Source organism: Prunus avium, chromosome 1 (genome assembly GCF_965620075.1).
Source record: "Prunus avium chromosome 1, drPruAviu1.hap1.1, whole genome shotgun sequence".
Classification (NCBI taxonomy): domain Eukaryota; kingdom Viridiplantae; phylum Streptophyta; class Magnoliopsida; order Rosales; family Rosaceae; genus Prunus; species Prunus avium.
This window is the reverse complement of record NC_142284.1, coordinates 18,462,138-18,479,780: the sequence shown is the minus strand read 5'-3', so window position 1 is coordinate 18,479,780 and position 17,643 is coordinate 18,462,138. Positions and strand designations below refer to the sequence as shown.

The 17,643-nt window shown below is 36.0% G+C and overlaps 2 protein-coding genes across 3 annotated transcripts; one reads left to right on the top strand and one right to left on the bottom strand.

Moving 5' to 3' along the window:
- Window positions 1–2,408: 2,408 nt before the first annotated feature.
- Window positions 2,409–7,605, top strand: NTH2 (endonuclease III 2). 2 transcript variants are annotated; one of them, XM_088250109.1, is made up of 10 exons: window positions 2,409–2,631; window positions 2,777–2,895; window positions 3,494–3,557; window positions 4,880–4,998; window positions 5,346–5,412; window positions 5,885–5,976; window positions 6,136–6,273; window positions 6,349–6,453; window positions 6,603–6,686; window positions 7,172–7,605. In XM_088250109.1, exons 1-10 carry the CDS (start codon window positions 2,496–2,498, stop codon window positions 7,313–7,315), a joined length of 1,068 nt encoding a protein of 355 aa, XP_088106235.1. In that variant the 5' UTR covers window positions 2,409–2,495; the 3' UTR covers window positions 7,316–7,605. The 2 variants fall into 2 exon arrangements, with proteins under 2 accessions (XP_088106235.1, XP_088106231.1); XM_088250105.1 differs by having other exon boundaries at window positions 2,412–2,631; window positions 4,871–4,998.
- Window positions 7,606–10,244: 2,639 nt separating this feature from the next.
- Window positions 10,245–13,668, bottom strand: FTA (farnesyltransferase A). The gene is made up of 5 exons (XM_088247508.1): window positions 13,382–13,668; window positions 12,738–12,847; window positions 12,129–12,249; window positions 11,852–11,947; window positions 10,245–10,911 (listed from the first exon to the last, which is right to left on the bottom strand). Exons 1-5 carry the CDS (start codon window positions 13,613–13,615, stop codon window positions 10,477–10,479), a joined length of 996 nt encoding a protein of 331 aa, XP_088103634.1. The 5' UTR covers window positions 13,616–13,668; the 3' UTR covers window positions 10,245–10,476.
- Window positions 13,669–17,643: the final 3,975 nt, after the last annotated feature.

The following is a 17,643-nucleotide window of genomic DNA, read 5'->3' as shown; positions in this document are numbered from 1 at the left end:
AAATTTTGTTTTTGTTCATTTTCGTAGGTCAACTTCTTGGCCTGGGATCAACATGCTCTGGTGCTCGGATGAGGTCATGATCTTCATGAGACTTGTTCCAATGGATGTTAACTACAACACATCCAAATTTGAGCTCCATTGGACAAGTATTTCCTATCCAACTAATCCAGCATGTTACCACAGCTCTGGAAATCCGATTTTGGCCAGCTTTTACCTCCTTTGTGTCATCTTAATTTCTTGTTACCATAACTCTTGGTAACAAGGAATTACCTTTGTAAAAGAGATATTTTCTGAAGCATTTTGCATCTTTGTGAAGTCAAGGCTTCATCATGACAAAGGGGACAAGGGCAAAGGCTTTAGAGGAAAGAATGAGTTTTATATTAAAAGTGTGAGCTGGAAATGATGGGAAAAGGAGCAAAGGGAGTGCAATCTGAAGAGAGAGAGGTTTTGAACGTGGAAGAGGATATTCATTCTATCATTCTACACATTGAGAGCAGATTTTGGAGAGCTGGGAGCTAGGAGAAAGCCAAGGTGCAGCCAAGCAAAGTGGAGAAGAAAGCTTCCACCATTGATGACCTTGAAGCTTTCATCATTTTCTCAAAATCTGTAAACTCTTTCTAATTTTATTTTGAGTTTGTATTTGGAATAAGTATGAGCAACTAAACTCCATAGCTAGGGCTTAGGTTGAAGCCCTAAACATGATTACCTTATTGTTTTGATACTTGAGTGTATGAATTTCTAGATATTGTTGATGAATTCCAATTCACCAAATTAATCTATCCTTGATGTGTGTTTTTCCTTGGTTGGCCATCTTTGAAAGCACGCTTCTTGAGATTGTTGGGATTATGTGTATCTTCATGTTATCCTAAGCAATAAATGGATGAAGTAAGAATCATCCATGTGAATTGGTTTCTTGAATACCTAATGTAAACACCATGCTATTAGGATTCTTGTGATGTTCATATTCTCTTTGAACTTAATGGGTTCTCCTTGTAATTGAATCGAAGTACGAACCATACCTAGGTTCGGTTATGGGGAGGGCACAAGTATTGTAGCACGAACCATGCACTTTACGTATATTAGAGAGAATCAATGCGTCTTGAGCCACGACCCATGGTCTTGATTGCGAACATTTTCATCAACACGTTTAGAGTTCATCACTTGAGTATTCATGAACTTGGGTAGAATTGTTTAGGGTGGATTCCGAAACCCTAGTGTTTGTTACATTTTAATTCCACTCTTTGATATTTCATCTCTGCTATTCTCATTTAAATTCAAAGTCCATTTACTTTCATGCAATAGAAATAGGTCACTTCAAACAAATCAAACCCCCCCCAATGTGTGTGTGAGTTGTGTGTTCGACACGTGGTGTGTCTTTGTTACTGAATTTTATTTGTTTTCGTAATTGTTTTGGACTTTTGGTTCGCGTAGTGTTCTTCCATTTTCTGTGCTGAATCCAACCGTATAAAGAACATGAATTTTGGACGTACGGTTGGAAAGTTATAGGTCAAAAACTGGACAGAGGTCGAAACTGAAAAACAGAGAAAACGACTCTGTGCAAAAACGACCGGTCGCTTTTACCTGACGACCGGTCGCTTTTACCTGACGACCGGTCGCTCATCACGTCAAATTTTGAGTTTCGACTCTGCCCAAAAACGACCGGTCGCTTTTACCTCACGACCGGTCGCCAGACACTGTTCACGCACTATTTTAGCACTGTTCACAGGTGATAAAATGGTGATAAAATGGTGATAGAAAATGCTGTTTGTGTTTTTCTTTAGTTTTCTTATGTTGTTTCATTTCTTTTACACTTCTTTACTTAATTTTAGTTTCCATTTTGCATTTGCGCATTTGTGGTTTGTCAAGTAAGTGTTCTTTACGTACTCAAATTAGAACTTATAGGAAGCCGACAAGTTCTTTGTGGGATCGACCCCGTACTTACATAATCTATACTTCATTAGATTCGTGCACTTGCGGGTATTTTTAATTGGTTGTTTGCACATTAATTTGTGTCCTTTTAGGAATGCAACATTAATCTATATATATAAAGCAAAAGGTAGAGAATGGTGAAACATTCAAAATACCAAAAAATGTCATTGGTTAATGCAAATATTAAGAATTGAAATTATTAATTAAATGAGGATAATATGGTAAATTCACACTTTTTCATATTTAAAAAAATTAAAATGAAAAGAAAAATAAGATAATGGCCTATTTTTATGGAATACAACTACCCATTATCTTTTTTAATTCTAAAATAAATTTTAAATTTTCTTAAAAAAGCCTCTCGCAGGCGCGGAAGCGTTCAGAGAGACTAGTAGAAAACTAAGTATAAGTTCAAGGGGCAAATCACCGACTATATATGCCTAAAAATTCAGGTGGGAATCTATCATTTGAAATCTAAGGTAAACCTTTCCAATTCCGAGTCCGTAATGAAATTGAAATAATAATAAAAATTACTTAATGACATCCTCCATAATCCTTCCAAGTCCAAAATGTTCCAAATTCGTGTGAGTAGCCCCTCCACGGTTGCTTTTGCAATTGGTCGAATCCAATTCAACAGAATGCCCAAAACAAGATTCTCTGCCATTCAATCGAAAACAGAGATACCCACTTCAGAGCCAAACCCAGGTCAGACCAAACTGCAGTTTCCTCACATTCTCTCTCTGCTGCCCTCCATTGCTTTCATTGTTTACCTTTTAATACTAGTTTTGGTTATTCCAATTTCATTTCTCTTTGTTTTAATGTTGTATTCTTTTATTTGTGAAAATTTCAGGTTCTGAAGGTTCCAACGATGGTTCAGCTCCCGAGCTTCGTGTTTTTACGAGGAGAAAGAGATTAAAAAAGACAGAAGTTCAAAAAATACATCTTGAAGTAAAACCTCATGCCCCAAAAGTGAGAATTTTTACTCTTTAATTGCTCCATGTATAATAACGTTATCTGGATACATGGATTCTTTCATTTTAGAAAGTGTTAATTGTTTGTATCATTGATTTGTTACTTGAAAGTTGAAACTAGCAGGTACATTGATTCTGATTTTATATGGATACATATACGTGCAATACATACAGTTCTCCCACTCCACAAGTTCATTTCCTCATTTTCTCCCCTCTCTTCCTTTGACACTTGGGTTCAATTTTTTTACACACCTAATAACCATTTTGTTTTGACTGTGATATTCGGCATCCAGAAAAGGAGTCTCACTTTATAGTAATGAAGTTTAAGCTATAAATTATTTCATTTTGTATGAAATGGTATGTGAGTTAATGCACCTGTTACTGGCTAATTGGTTTCATCTTGCGTCTAGTTGGACTAAATAAACTTACTTTTAGTCAATATAGAAAATGTGGAGCTAAACTAAAACCATAACCAACTGCTCAAGGTTGAGTGGCATTAATTGGATCAATGATGTATGGTGCAATCTTGAAGCTAATCTTGCATAGTTTTAAGCAAGGAGTAGTCATAATTCACATCATCAGTTCCTTCCATGCAGCTCGCTGCCCCACCTGACATTGAAGAATTCACATATACAAAAGTGAGTGCATCTACAAATTCAAGTAAGTACCTCTTTTGACAACACATGATTAGGTGTATTTAGTTTCCTGGTGAAAAGGGCTCTTGCTTATAGATGACAAGATGAAAATAGTTATGAAGCACTTTCCGTTCATACCAGTGGATTCCATTCATTAAGAAATTGTTTGTGAATTGAACTCTGTCCTAGCTAAAAAATATTGTTGTTTTTTGAGCAGTCCTTGTGCATTTATCATTTCGAATTGATACACTGAATGTGTTGCTTATTGCATGTGTTCTCTTCTTTCTTGAGCATTTCATTTCGTCTTGCCTTCTTTATTACAGGACTAAGTACTTTGATGAATTTTTAGCACTCTATTTTTTTTGTTAATGAAGAACTTTATGTTTCTGTCAGAATTTCTTACTAGTGGGAATCTTTGCACCTTTCATGATGAGGTTTCATCTTAAGAAATACATCTGCAAATTTAACCCTGTGGTCTTTTTATTCTTTCAGTTTTAATCTTTTGTGTCATGAAAGAAAAAAAGAATTAACTGTGAAGTATGCTGTATGACTGGTTGAGAGGGGGCTCTCCCTGTAATGACAATAATAACAAAGGTAGACAAAGAACCTTTTCTTTTGTAAGTGAAAGAAACTATATAGGTAAAAACTTGGGCCTTTGTACAAATATACTTCTCCCTCCACCACCCTTTTAAGATAAAAAGAACGTAAATTATGTTTTTGCCATGTTAGATTTTGAGACAATCTCTTTTCCTTAATTATTCCTTTTTGCACTAGTAAAAATATGTTGCCGTTTTTCGGAAGTTTGGCACGCAGTATACATATGTGCAACATCTTTTATTTGGGCCAACACTCTTAGACTGAATGCTGACTTGTATTGATGAAGCATGAAATCACAACTATATCTCAGGATTAACAAATACTGACTAGTAGCTCTCTCAAAAAAAAAAAAAAGTGACTAGTTGTTAAAGTTAGGATTGATGACGAATGAGTTGAGTGGGACATTTTTCACTCTTTTCTTTTTTATAACCTCCTTTGGTCATGCTAACCAATAGGTTTACCATCGTAAAATATCATGATTGTTGGCCAAGCATGTTAGGAAACAAAGAGGATTCCCTCAATAGGTTTACTGTCAAAATATATTATGTATACTTTCCAAGAATGGCAAATGATGAAGAGGATTTCTGAATTTGAATAATTGCACATAAAGCTAACCCTAATTGTAGCAGAGAAGGACAATGTCTGCCTCTAGTAGGAGGAAAAGGAACTATCAATCAACTGGTTTTCCGATTTAAATATCTTTCTTACATGTCAGTGTAAATAAGCTTAAGTTCCTTTCAGTTGACACAGGTAAACCACCTGCTAACTGGGAGAAAGTCCTTGAAGGGATCCGCAAAATGAGGTCTTCTGAAGATGCACCAGTAGACAGTATGGGTTGTGAGAAAGCTGGAAGTGCTCTTCCTCCTAAGGTATATCCCTCCTCACTTCCGTAAATAAAAATTTGAATGAAATCAGGTTGGGTAGGATTATGGAAGATTTCAACTTACTGGATTAAATTCTTTCCTTCTGTTTCATGGTGATACATATTGGCTTCAAATAATATTAAAGAAGGTATTGATAAAGTAACCCCTTGATAGCCATGATCCTAACATCTAGCAAAGTCCAGAGCTTTAGCTTTACCCTTGTCAATTCCTAATCTTGATTGTTTCAAACATTTACTTCATGATAAAATGCCTTCTGATAGATTTCGTATTATCATTGCTTTGTTATTCCATGAAATATTTATGTTATGCTATGAAAAACAATATAAAATCAGGAAAGAAGATTTGCTGTCTTGGTGTCTTCTCTCTTATCAAGCCAAACGAAGGATCATGTTAATCATGGTAGGTTTGTACACTTTTGTCTTTTGATATGCAAGTTCATGCAATTTTAAGTTCATTGTCATTGACAAAAAGCCTTGATGAACAAATTTTGTATGTGGGCGGAAAATATGGAAAAAAGGTCAAAGGTGTCACATTCTTGCTACAAAGAATCAACAAATAATAATTATTAAAAAAAAAAAAAGAATAGATATCTTATTTTACGCCACTGTTTGTTTTCATGCTGACACTTGTCCTATCAGACTGCCTGGAAAGCTTTTCCATTTTCACTTTTACATGACATAGTTGACTAATGGCTAGTACTGAATCTATCAAGCATAACTTGGGAATCTAAATGTTATAGAACTTTATAATCTATTGGTCCCAAAAGTGTGCATGTTACTTATCTTCTGCTCAGCAGTCTTCTCAGTTGTTGTTGCTCTGCATCTTACTTACAGTTAAATTTCTGACACTCTATGGTCTCTTTGGGGTGTAGGAGCAATTCAGCGTCTACTTCAAAATAATCTGCTCTCTGCTGATTCCATTGACAAAGCTGATGAAGCAACCATTAAAAGCTTGATTTACCCGGTATGTTCTTTCAATTCCACTTGAGCAAATGGTGTAGAAAGAAACCTTCGCATTTGGCCAGAATTAGTCCAAAATTGGGGGTAAACCCCCATAATTGCTACCTATGTGCTCAACGATTTTATGAAATTTTCACCATATCTTTAAAATTCTTAAATGCAGGTTGGGTTTTATACCAGAAAGGCTACTAACTTAAAGAAAATTGCAAAAATTTGTCTCACGAAGTATGATGGAGATATACCTAGCTCGTTGGATGAACTACTCTCACTACCAGGAATAGGTCCTAAGATGGCTCATTTGGTAGGGCTGGTTTGTACTTATTTAAATTAGCTTGCCATCTTCAGTTCTTTAAGTTTTCTGATGTGGGGTGCTTAGGTTATGAATGTGGGTTGGAACAATGTCCAAGGAATTTGTGTAGATACTCATGTGCACCGCATTAGCAATCGGCTTGGGTGGGTGTCACGGCCAGGCAGAAAACAGGTACTATGCATCTTTTGTGATAGCATCACACATGTGTACTTACTGAACTTTATTGATTCTCATAAATAAGATCTTCCAAAATTTTGCATATTGTTTTCAATACTGAAATATGCACTGCATCAATGTATAATTTTTTATCTCTTTTCTAGAAAACTTCAAATCCTGAGGAAACGAGAGAGGCATTGCAATTGTGGCTCCCGAAGGAAGAATGGGACCCCATAAACCCTCTTTTGGTATGCATAGCTCACTTCTCAATACCAATGACATGTTTAAACACAAATTTTACAAATTACTTCCCCTTAATACTAGTGTGGACACACAGACACATGTTTGTGCCCGTGATACATACATGTTGACTGCGTGTGTGTTGATGTGCGAACACCTGTTTGCATTTGGTGAACTGGTGGCATCCCTTCCCGTACCACAGCATACCCTCTATGGGTTAAGAAGGGGTCATTCCTGAGTCTTTGATGTGAAGTTATTACTTCACCATTTTTTACTAGTACTTTTATGCTGAGCAATAAACCATTTGGTAAGATATTCTTCACCAGTTATAAATTTGATCTTGAGACTTCTCCAATGAACTGAATGCTGATTGCTTTTTGTCTATCTATAACCTTTTGTTTCTTTGTTCTTCTATTCTATCATCACAAATATGCACCATTGACGGGTAGAATTATACAATAATGCATTTTCTTCTTTATTTTACTATGAACAGGTGGGATTTGGACAGACAGTTTGCACTCCGCTCAGACCTCGTTGTGGCATGTGCAGTGTGAGCGAGTTTTGCCCATCTGCATTCAAAGAAGCCTCAAGCCCATCATCCAAGTCAAAGAAGTCTGGTTTGAGCAAGAAGCTTTGACAAATTGAATCTCAGAGGGGAATCAGTTTATGTCTTCTTCTGTCTGCCTTTTGTACATATATCTTAACCCTAAACAATTTCATGGATTCTTGGATTGCCAAGGTAAAATCTTGTGTCCTACCACCTCATGTACTTAGGCAAAAGGGGAATGCAAATTGGGAAAGGGTGTGTCAATTGGGAGAGTTTTTGTGGCATAGTTTTTGGGGCATTGTATAACAAATTCAGATGGTCAAGATCTATATAATATTCATTGAAGTATAATTGGAAGATCATGATAAGTGATTATGGTAGCAGAAGTAAGATGCCGGTAAATGCACGGGACCTAATTACATTCTTCACTTTTTGCTGTTTAGCACCAAGTCCCCTTAGAATCGGAATCAGATTGCGCAGAATAACCAGCAATTTGTTGATTCCTCCGCCTAGTCCATTTCAGATCTCATGTGCAAGCAGCTGTTTATTTCGTTAGTTTCATTTTCTTTTATGGAAAACTTGCATTTGAGAAGGAAGATAGGTTTGAAGCCTTATTGGTATGTGTAGAAAGGTCAACAATAACATCACATGCGCCCTCATATATTTGACTTATAGGACGACTTACTAACCAAGTTAGCAAACTTCAAACCATCTAGCCAAGTTGTATATCAAGAAACCATTCATTATTCATATTTTTTAAATTTATCATCACCCTTTTCCTAGTCATTGTGTTTTCTGTTTTTCATTCCTTCCTCCAAACCCCATACAATCACCATTTGATTTGAACAAAAACACGCAACATCAAGAAATCGTCAAATAATGAGAAAAAATAACTTGCCTAGAAATCAGTTGAGCATACATAAGATATACACAAAGCAAACTAGGTAGCTGCAGCCTGCAGGTTCACTAGTAGCAAAGCTAACTGGAATAGTTTTCTATGGCGCTTGCTCTACTAGACACAGAGCAAAGAATGCACCTACTAATTACATTCCAAAAATACATTTGCTCCCTTTTCATGAATCATGATCGAACACAACCAAAAAGGAAGCACTATTCAAAATACAAGGAACCTGGGTCATTGGGACATAATCACAAACACCTACCAAGCCAGATTTTTTGGTCAAATATTTGCTTGTTCTTTTCTGTTTCTGATTTTTGTTGGAATATTGGGTTTTCTAGGTTTCTTGGCGGGGAAACATGTGCTTTGGCTTTGTGCCAAGGAGTTTAACAATTCCCCGTTGTTATTTTTAGCATCTGAAGTTGGTGGGTGTCTGGGAAACGCTTGGCTTGGGTTTGCTGCTTGCTTAGTTGTTCATCTTCTCCAGCAAGTAGAGAGAGAGAGAAAAAATCCCACAAGAAAAATCCGATGGGTTAGGGTGGGATTTGAGATAGGGCTTGGTATTTATACCTTCCACTAAAAAATCTCACACAATCTCACATTTTAAAAAATTCTTCAAAATTAGCAAGTTTTTGAATTCCATAAAATTTTGTTACTTGTTTAAAGTCTTGACTGGATACCACTAGATTTCGACACCCTCACTTAAAAATCCTAATAGTCTTAATGGAAGAGATTTTCTATTTAAACCTCGCACTTCTCTTTGTTCACCCCAATACTTAAATTATTAAGCTGCCAGTTTTATTATTCTGTAAAAAGACAAAAAAGTCATTCAACTTAATATTTAATCCTAATAAATCTATCTATACACACACCCCACACACCCCACCACTCTTCAAGGATCATCCAATCTCAAAATTCAAGGATCATCAGTTAACCCTTGTGAGGGATTGGATTACTTTACGAATTTCAAATGTCATATCAACTTGATGAGCTTAAAGACTTCCTAAGGTTCCGAAGGATGCTCCACATGAATGTGGATATAATGAAGAGGATAATACCAGTGATAATTGCATATTTGAGACCAAGGTTCACCAGCAAATTTACTAGAAGCCCAGCCAATACAACACCAAAGAAATTTGCAGAGGCTTCAAGGCTGTTGAGATTTCCCCTAACAACTGCTCACTTAGAATTTCAATCGATCTACAAAGAGTAATGTCCACAAGTGGCTATCTAACTATGAAGATGAAGTATAGAGACATGCATATACACATACAAGTAAAAATACAAGAAACATCGCAGCAGGGGTATTAATTTTTTATATTTTATGTAGCGCAGGGATCAAATTGAAAAATTGGTTTTGAAAATCCTACTTAATTCTTAGAAGATCATCTTCTCTGCTTCTGAAGTTACACAAAAAGGAAAGAGCCGGATTTAGTAGAAGACCAGAGCCAGAGAGCAAGATTGCTAGAGAGTTATTCTAGTTTGTACACTTTGCCTTTCTCTCCCTCCCTCTCTCTCTAAATAACAACATACATGTACATAATTATAATTTATAAGGAATAGCCAATCGAATGGAGAATCTGAAATCCTGAACACAGTATCAGTTTAAGTATACTACAAATATTGTTTAATGATTTAAGTATTGGGGTGAACAAAGAAAAATGTGGGATTTAAATAGAGAAACTCTTTATTTCTTCATTTTTCAGCTTGGGATGTATTTAAGAGTAGTTTGGGAAGATAGTGGGATTTTCTTAGAAATTGTGAAAATTTAAATTAGAAGTTGGGGTGAACTTAGAACATGAGGTACAAAGAGAAGTGTGGGGTTTAAATAGAAAATCTCTAATGGAATACCACAAGACTTGTTTAGATTATTTAAAAGTCTTAATTGAATACCACAAGACTTATTTATCCCAAAATATTTTTTTAAAATCCCAATTGAATACTCTCCTAAATTGGAGTGCTCTCCTAAATTGGAGTGCGTGAGAAAGTAGCGGGTCATAGGTTGGAATCTATGTAAAAATAAAAGATAAAAAGTTTACTTCCTTTGGCTTCCATAGCGATTCCTATCATGGTAGCTATTAGAATGTATCAATATTCACAATGATATAGACACCTTATCGATACAAATAAGCTCCCATTGGGATAAATATGCATCATGTACATTATCACAATCATTCCACAATTTAAAATTAGATTTTGGTGTCAAAAGAAGATCAGATTGCAACACAAGGTTTTTCTACTATTACAACATATATATCCACGAAAACACATGAGATTGCACTCAACTTCGACTAGAATATTTAATTAACGGATGGATGTGCCGCAAAAGTCAAGTTATTCAGTCACAATTCTATTAATTAGCATCTTGGCAAAGCATGCTCTTACGCCACTTCCAATAGTTAACTCTTATTGGATCGACCGTTTCCAAAAGAGAGCAAATAGTTTTGGCCAAGTCAGATTCTGCTTGTTCCAAGTCTGAATTTCTTAGAGCATCCACGGCATCTCTGAACTCTTGGCTTGCTTGGAAACCATGGCATATGAGATCCAAAAGTGTGCTTAAAGCAAAGATACAGTCGGTTTTGGCAATTAAAATCTTCAAGCATACTGAAGATATTTCAGTATTCTTCATCCAAGACTGATTGTCATTTTTGTAAAGCCCCCGAAGGTATCTCCATGAACTTTCATTCTCAGGGTGGGCTACAATGGCCTTCAGAGTATAAGACACTTCAGACTCTCTTATAGCTTTTAGGCCTCCCAGGAATGGAGATCTTGTAATGACAAAATTTCTCTGTTATAGACAAGCATATCCGCATCAAAGAAGAAACATGAACAAATACACACAAAGCAAAGTGAACATACAGATAATTACTGTTCAAACCTCAAAAGCACTTGAACAAGAGCAGAAGGCCATTATGCAGTATTTATAAGACTTAGAAGGGGTCTTTCGTCGGTTACATGAAGGCATTTGTTTACTGTTTACGAGTAGCAAATTCCAGTGGGAAGATGCATAGCAATGCTGTTTCTAGTTAGACTATTGACTATATTGACCACAAGCTCTTTGATTTGATTTGATTTTTTTTTTTATTCAGAAAATCTAAAAAGATTAGAAGGTTCTAGATTACATCCTTTGATGCCTACAGTATCTCCCAATGAAGAACGTAACAATGCAATAGATCAATCATCAAATATTGAAGGGGGAGACTGCTGATCATCTTTTTGTTCATTGTCCAATACCATTACAGTTATGGTATGCTTTATTTCGGGAAGCAAGGTTAAGTTGGGAGATCCCTGCAGACTATTACTCTTTACTGAGTGAGAACACTGAGGCTTCTGGCAAAGGGAAAAAGTCTAGACTGTAGTGGGGATGTTGTACGTTCGCTGTTTTGTAGGTAATTTGGTCAGAGAGAAACAAAAGGAATTTTGATGATTATAGGGGCGTGGACATTGAGGAGCTCTGGGAAAGAGTGAGGGCTCTTTCTTCTCTCTGGGCATCAATTTCATCAGAATTTAGGGATGTTCCTTTACCATCCATTCTACTTGACCGGCAGCCTGCTGTTGACTGATTAGTTTGTTGGGTTTTTCAATGCTTCTTAGTTTCTTCTTTTTAAAAAAAATAGACCTAACATGCATATATTCCGACAAGGCTATATAACTTCATTTTCTGCGTTTACATGGTTAGAGGCTTAGAACCAAATGGCAGGTAAAGAATATCTATAATCTGTGCATACCTGATTCCAAGCAGAATTGTTAAAGATGTCTTGTTCAAGGAGCTCATGACAATAGTCAAGTTCATCCTCCCACCCTCCGAGCTCCTGAAGAACCCACTGCATAACAAACAAACAAACAAACAAAAATCCTGTTTGTAAAACCCAAATGCCAAATATACACTAAGAGCAATGGTGCTCAAAGTGCTCATCTGTTAACAAGAACCAGGTCTAAAAACAAATACAAGGAAGATCTTGATGTCTTGCATTCAGCACAATGGGGTCAAGGGAAGAAACATACCTGCCTATGAGACCAAGCATGATAATGTTTAGCATCATGGGAAAGTATCTTCTTGGTGAACTCAAGTTCCTGGCTTGTAGCACTAGTTCCCAATATCTCAGCAACCCACCGCCTATGATGCCTACAAGTATCTTTCATAAATTAATGGAGTGCTAGTAAACTCATAGATGTTTTAAGGAAATATTTGATGACTACGTAACTTAATAGAAGCTGTAAAGAAAGAAAAAACAATATACTGACATCAGAAACTACTAACTACTGAGGTATGAATCATGACAATAATCGTTGTCCATATTCCTTGAAGATTTCATAGTCAGCAGCTATAAGCAACTGCAATAGTAAGTTCAAATTGCTTACAAGCTACAACCTAAACTGTCCTAAATCAATGTAACGAAGGCTCTTTGCCAGAAATCTCTGGCCTGTTGGAGAGCTCATGCATATGCCAAATAGACTTTATTAAAGATCAATATCTCTATACCCATGTAAACTTGAACAGAAGTATAGTTGAAAACTTGAACACCATACGCACACAGACACACATATTGGAGATAGAACAATATTCCAGCTGAAATTCAATGGCAACAAAGTATAGAAAGACTTGTAGCTCACCATAACTGATAATTTTTTGAGTTAGCCTTTGCAATATCTTCAGTGAAATCAAGTTCATTCTGTAAATCAGCACTAAGCGTCTTCAGTATTAAACGCCTGAAATGCCAAACCTGCACAGAAGAAAAAGACAATTTGAAAGCAGCAATACGAATTTGGTCCGTATTTCGCGACTACCCAACATCCAATTGATACCAAACTACTTAGTAGAGTTATCTTTTTCAGTTTCCAAATTTTCTCATCAACCAAAGAAACAAAAATGAAAAAACCCACTAAAACTATGGGATTTTGAATTATGATCAACTCCTAATGAATGACAAGATACTAAACCTCGATAAGCACCTTCCTTTCACACTTTCCTAGTATTTATCAGCAACCAAACAAAGCATAAAAGGAAAAAGAAAAAAAAAACCTCCAACGATATAAAATAGAAAAGGAAAATCCTCAGTAAAAGTTTTTGGGTATTTCAAGGTAGACTTTCAAGTAGAGACACTAACACTATTAATGTCAGAGTACACAAAATCTCACTTTCCCAGACTTTCTGAGCAACCAAACAGAGTAACCCCTTCCTGCCCCACCCAAACAAATCTCAAAAAACTGGAAAGCGGAAAAAGATACAGAGATTGGGATTCAGGGACGAAGCTCACAGTGTAGTTTCCTGAGTTCAATTTGATGGCTTCCGTGGTGAGCTGAAGGGCACGAGGAGATCGCTCATCGGCTCTGTATAGGGCTCGGAAGTAGTTCATGGTCTCTGTGAACTCTTCCTTGTAGGCTATGGGGACGACCGGGTTCGGGCCGTCGTCTTGCTCAACCGGAACCACGTCCGACCACTCCGGTCTATTCTTAAATGGGACCCACTCTTGTTCTTCGTCCGAGTCCATCTCTCTCGCAGCTTCTTCCTTTCCCTTGAGTCGATGAAGAGAGAGAGAGAGAGAGAGAGAGAGAGATATATATATATATATCGGTGAGTCTTCCTTTCTGGACTCTGGTAAAAGAGTTAAAACCCGGATCAGAGTTGGAAAACGGGTCGGGCACGGGGAGATATAAAACTATACATAATTTGATATAGGTCCAAAAATGTGTATTCCCAAAGGGTAATGCTAGACTTACCATATTTTTCATACCACATTATAGTCATTTTCAACAAAACAATAAAATTGGTTGTAGTCATTATTGTTCGTTGATGTAAGTCCTTTGACTATTTTGATAAGCTTTATTTTTCAATGTAATAAGAGCATCTACAATTATGTTCCTTATTTCTTAGCTAAAATTTAGTTTAAAATACAGAAAAAAAAAAGAAAAAAAAAGAAGAAGCTATTTTAAAAGCTGTCTAACAAATTTCAACTCCAACCATACTCCCTAATTTGGAGAGTCATATATATTTTACGTCTTTTTGTCTTAAATACTTTACTTCTTTTTAAATTTAATTCTTGATTTGCAATAAAATGTTCATATTCAAATACTGAATATTCTCAAATAATAAACTACAAAAACAATTTAAATTTAACTCCCCATTCATTTTGCAAGGATTTCCATTTGGCATCCCTTATAATAATTTTCTAGCATTGGAGGTATCCCAATTGTATCTTGTGACATTATCCTTTCTTCCTCTTGCTAAATTATGTTTGATACATGTGTAGGGTGCTCCTAAACAATTGAATGGCTAAACGTGTGGGTAATACGTGATGAGGTGCATGAAGGACATTTGTGGAGATCAATCGCTTGAATTTTGAATTAAGGTACTAATTAGAATTATGTATAAGTTTTTGTTTTTTAGATTAGGTTGTGATATATAATGAAATTTATCGATGTTACTTTATTGTTGATTGTTTTAACGTTTAATGCACTATTTTAAAGGCATTGTTTAACTATCACCTATAGTTTATTTGGAGCATGCGAAAAAGAGTTGGCATTTGAAGTCGCTTTTATATGTTGGAAAAAAAAGAAGTCACTTTTATGTGTTGTAATATGAACTGCATACATTTGTCAATGAACTTCAATTGTCAAGGAGTTGAAATTTGGTAGACTATACATTTATTTGGGATTGTGCACATTTTGGATTTTGGTTTAATGCTAGGGATTTGATGTTGGTGGAGTCGGTTTGTTGCTCCAATAATGAGACCTATAAGTTTATTTCAACTCGCAGTAGGTGGAGTCAGTTTGTTGCTCCATTAGGTTACATCTTCGAGTTCCACTTGTGTGCTCCAATGGTTTGTATTTATATTTGTTTCAAAATAACACAAATTTATCAATAAAATGTCCTCAATGAGCATTGAACCCATGTGACTAGACAATATTACCACACTATACCACTAAACTAAGCATGTTTTCTTGAAAGATTTTTGTGCTCATTACTTTTATATGTTGATTGATGAATTTTTGTTAAAAAATTTATTTTATGGTATTAAGTATAGTTTGTTTGTTTATTTATTTTTTTGTATTTTCGTGTTAGATCATGTGAGGGCTCCAGTACATATTAATTCAAATGTGACCCACTTCGGCCCCTTGATCTAAACCACCATCCTCGCACCCTAATGACCATCCCGACAACCCATATATGTTTCTTTTAAGGGTCATGTGTCCCAAGGATGACAATGATGTAATTCTGTATTTTATTGGTTTACTTAGTACCAATATTGTACATATACCTAATATTTTTTTAAGGATAATTCAATCATTCAAAAAACTAAATATATAGTTGACGATTTATCATCAATTTATCTTATATGGTACTTGTTGCCCATTTGGTACCAATCAAGGTTTCTACACTTGACTTGAAAAAGAAAAAGAAAAAAAGGATATACAAATTGGAATAAGAAATACAAATTTGATTTTGAAAAAGATTTCAAAGAAATTAAAACTTCTATACAAAAAATCCTCTCACATCTAGAGACTAATCAAAGCTTGTGGAAAAATAAAAAAAATCAGGAAAAAGACTTTAATTTTTGTTTTAGCTACCCATCTATCTGAGGTTTTCTTGGTGTCATACATGGAGAAATTGAATTTAATGGTTTCTTAACGGAAGGGGAAGGTGAAGGGAATGAGGCATGGGTGAGATTGGTGTGGGATTGTTGGGTTGGTTTTTTTTTTTGCTAAATTTAATTTTTCTATTTTAGCCCATGTCACGAAATTACTAAAGCACTCTTACCACATCATCCATTTTGATGACATTTTGGATGGACTTTACGATATGGGGAAGGGGAAGGTGAAGGTGAAGGGGAATTAGACATAGGTGAGATGGGTGTGGCATTGTTGGGTTGTTTTGTTTTTTAAAATTTAATTTACCCGTTTTTTTAGCCCATGTCACAAAATTAATAAAGCACTCTTGCCACATCATCCATTTTGACAATATTTTGACAATATTTTGGACGAACTTCATGATATGGGGCAACATGGAATGCCAAACCATGATTAAAGGGTGCAATGTGGAACGCAAACCCTGGTTAAGGGGTCAAATGGGTCACTTTGACTTTTAAGAGGAAAGTGAAATTTGACAAAAGTGTTAAGGCATTAATGTAAATGAGTCAATGTTCCAATCAAAACAAGATTTACGATGCTTAATGTTTGTAATTAAAACTGCTCTATAGTACTATTAATAGTACTGTTAATATACAATGGATTTTGAGACACTGCATTTTGATGCATTTGGGGTAAATCCTTCCTTTAATCTAATGTCTCAAGTAGCTCCACATCAACATAAATTTTTAGGTCAAGTTCACCTTATTTTTTCTCTTTCTATCTCTCTTCTTCGATCTATCTTCTCCCATTAACCAAAAATCTCATTCTGTTATAAAAAAAATAATCAGAGTATGAAAAGTACCATTGAATATTAGGAGTGGAATTGTATTAGCTCTTGTGGTTTTTACACTGACAAAATTTCCTCTCAGATAGAACTCACTAACTCTCAGATTTCTCACTCTCTTTTTGTTCTCTCAACTCAATGTGTTTTCACTTCTCACTTCTTCTCTCTACCTCTTGGCTTGTGTTCCAAATAAGGAACTAGCCTCCTTTTTATAGTTGAGCAAGGAAGGCTTGAAAAGCCTTTGTATTTCCTGCTACGGCTGACAACATTATTTGCCCAACATCATCATTTGCTTTTTGAATATTATTTTCTTCTTTTCTTTATGTGGGTTCCACCACTTTCTTTACAACACTCCCCCTTGGAGACCAAATGTCCCTAGATTGACTGCCTCATTAAAACCTTGCTTGGAAAATCCCAGTGGGAAAAAACCTAAGTAAAGGAAAAAGAGTACAACTTCATTTGGGACATAAGGGTAATGTTAAATGCGCTCATGTTGCCCCGTTAAAACCTTGCTAGGAAAAATCCAGTGGAAAAAACATTAGTCGAAGGAAAAAGAGTACAACGCGCATGTCCTATGTTAGAGGACTTGAATGCTCCCCCTGATTTTGCATGCTCCAATTTGATTGCTTTTAGAGTTGACGTAATCCGATTCCATGCACTAGCTTTTGGAATGTACATTTTGGCAAAGATTTGGTGAAGAGATCTGCCAGGTTATCGTTTGAACGGATTTGTCTGACTTTAATTTCATGACTCTTCTGAAGCTCATGTGTGTAGAAAAACTTTTGTGATATGTGCTTGGTCTTGTCACCCTTGATGTATCCTCCTGTGATTTGAGCAATACAAGCTGCGTTGTCCTCATTCAGGATGGTTCGAGTGTCCGCTGCTGAGGGTAAAGCACATATGCTTTGGATGTGATGGATCACCGACCTTAACCAAACGGATTCACGACTGGCTTCATGGAGGGCAAGTATTTCTGAGTGATTGGAAGATGTGGCTACCAATGTTTGTTTCATTGAGCGTCATGAGATTGGAGTTCCTCCACATGTAAACACATACCCAGTTTGTGAGCGTCCTTGATATGGATCGAAAAGGTATCTTGCATCAACA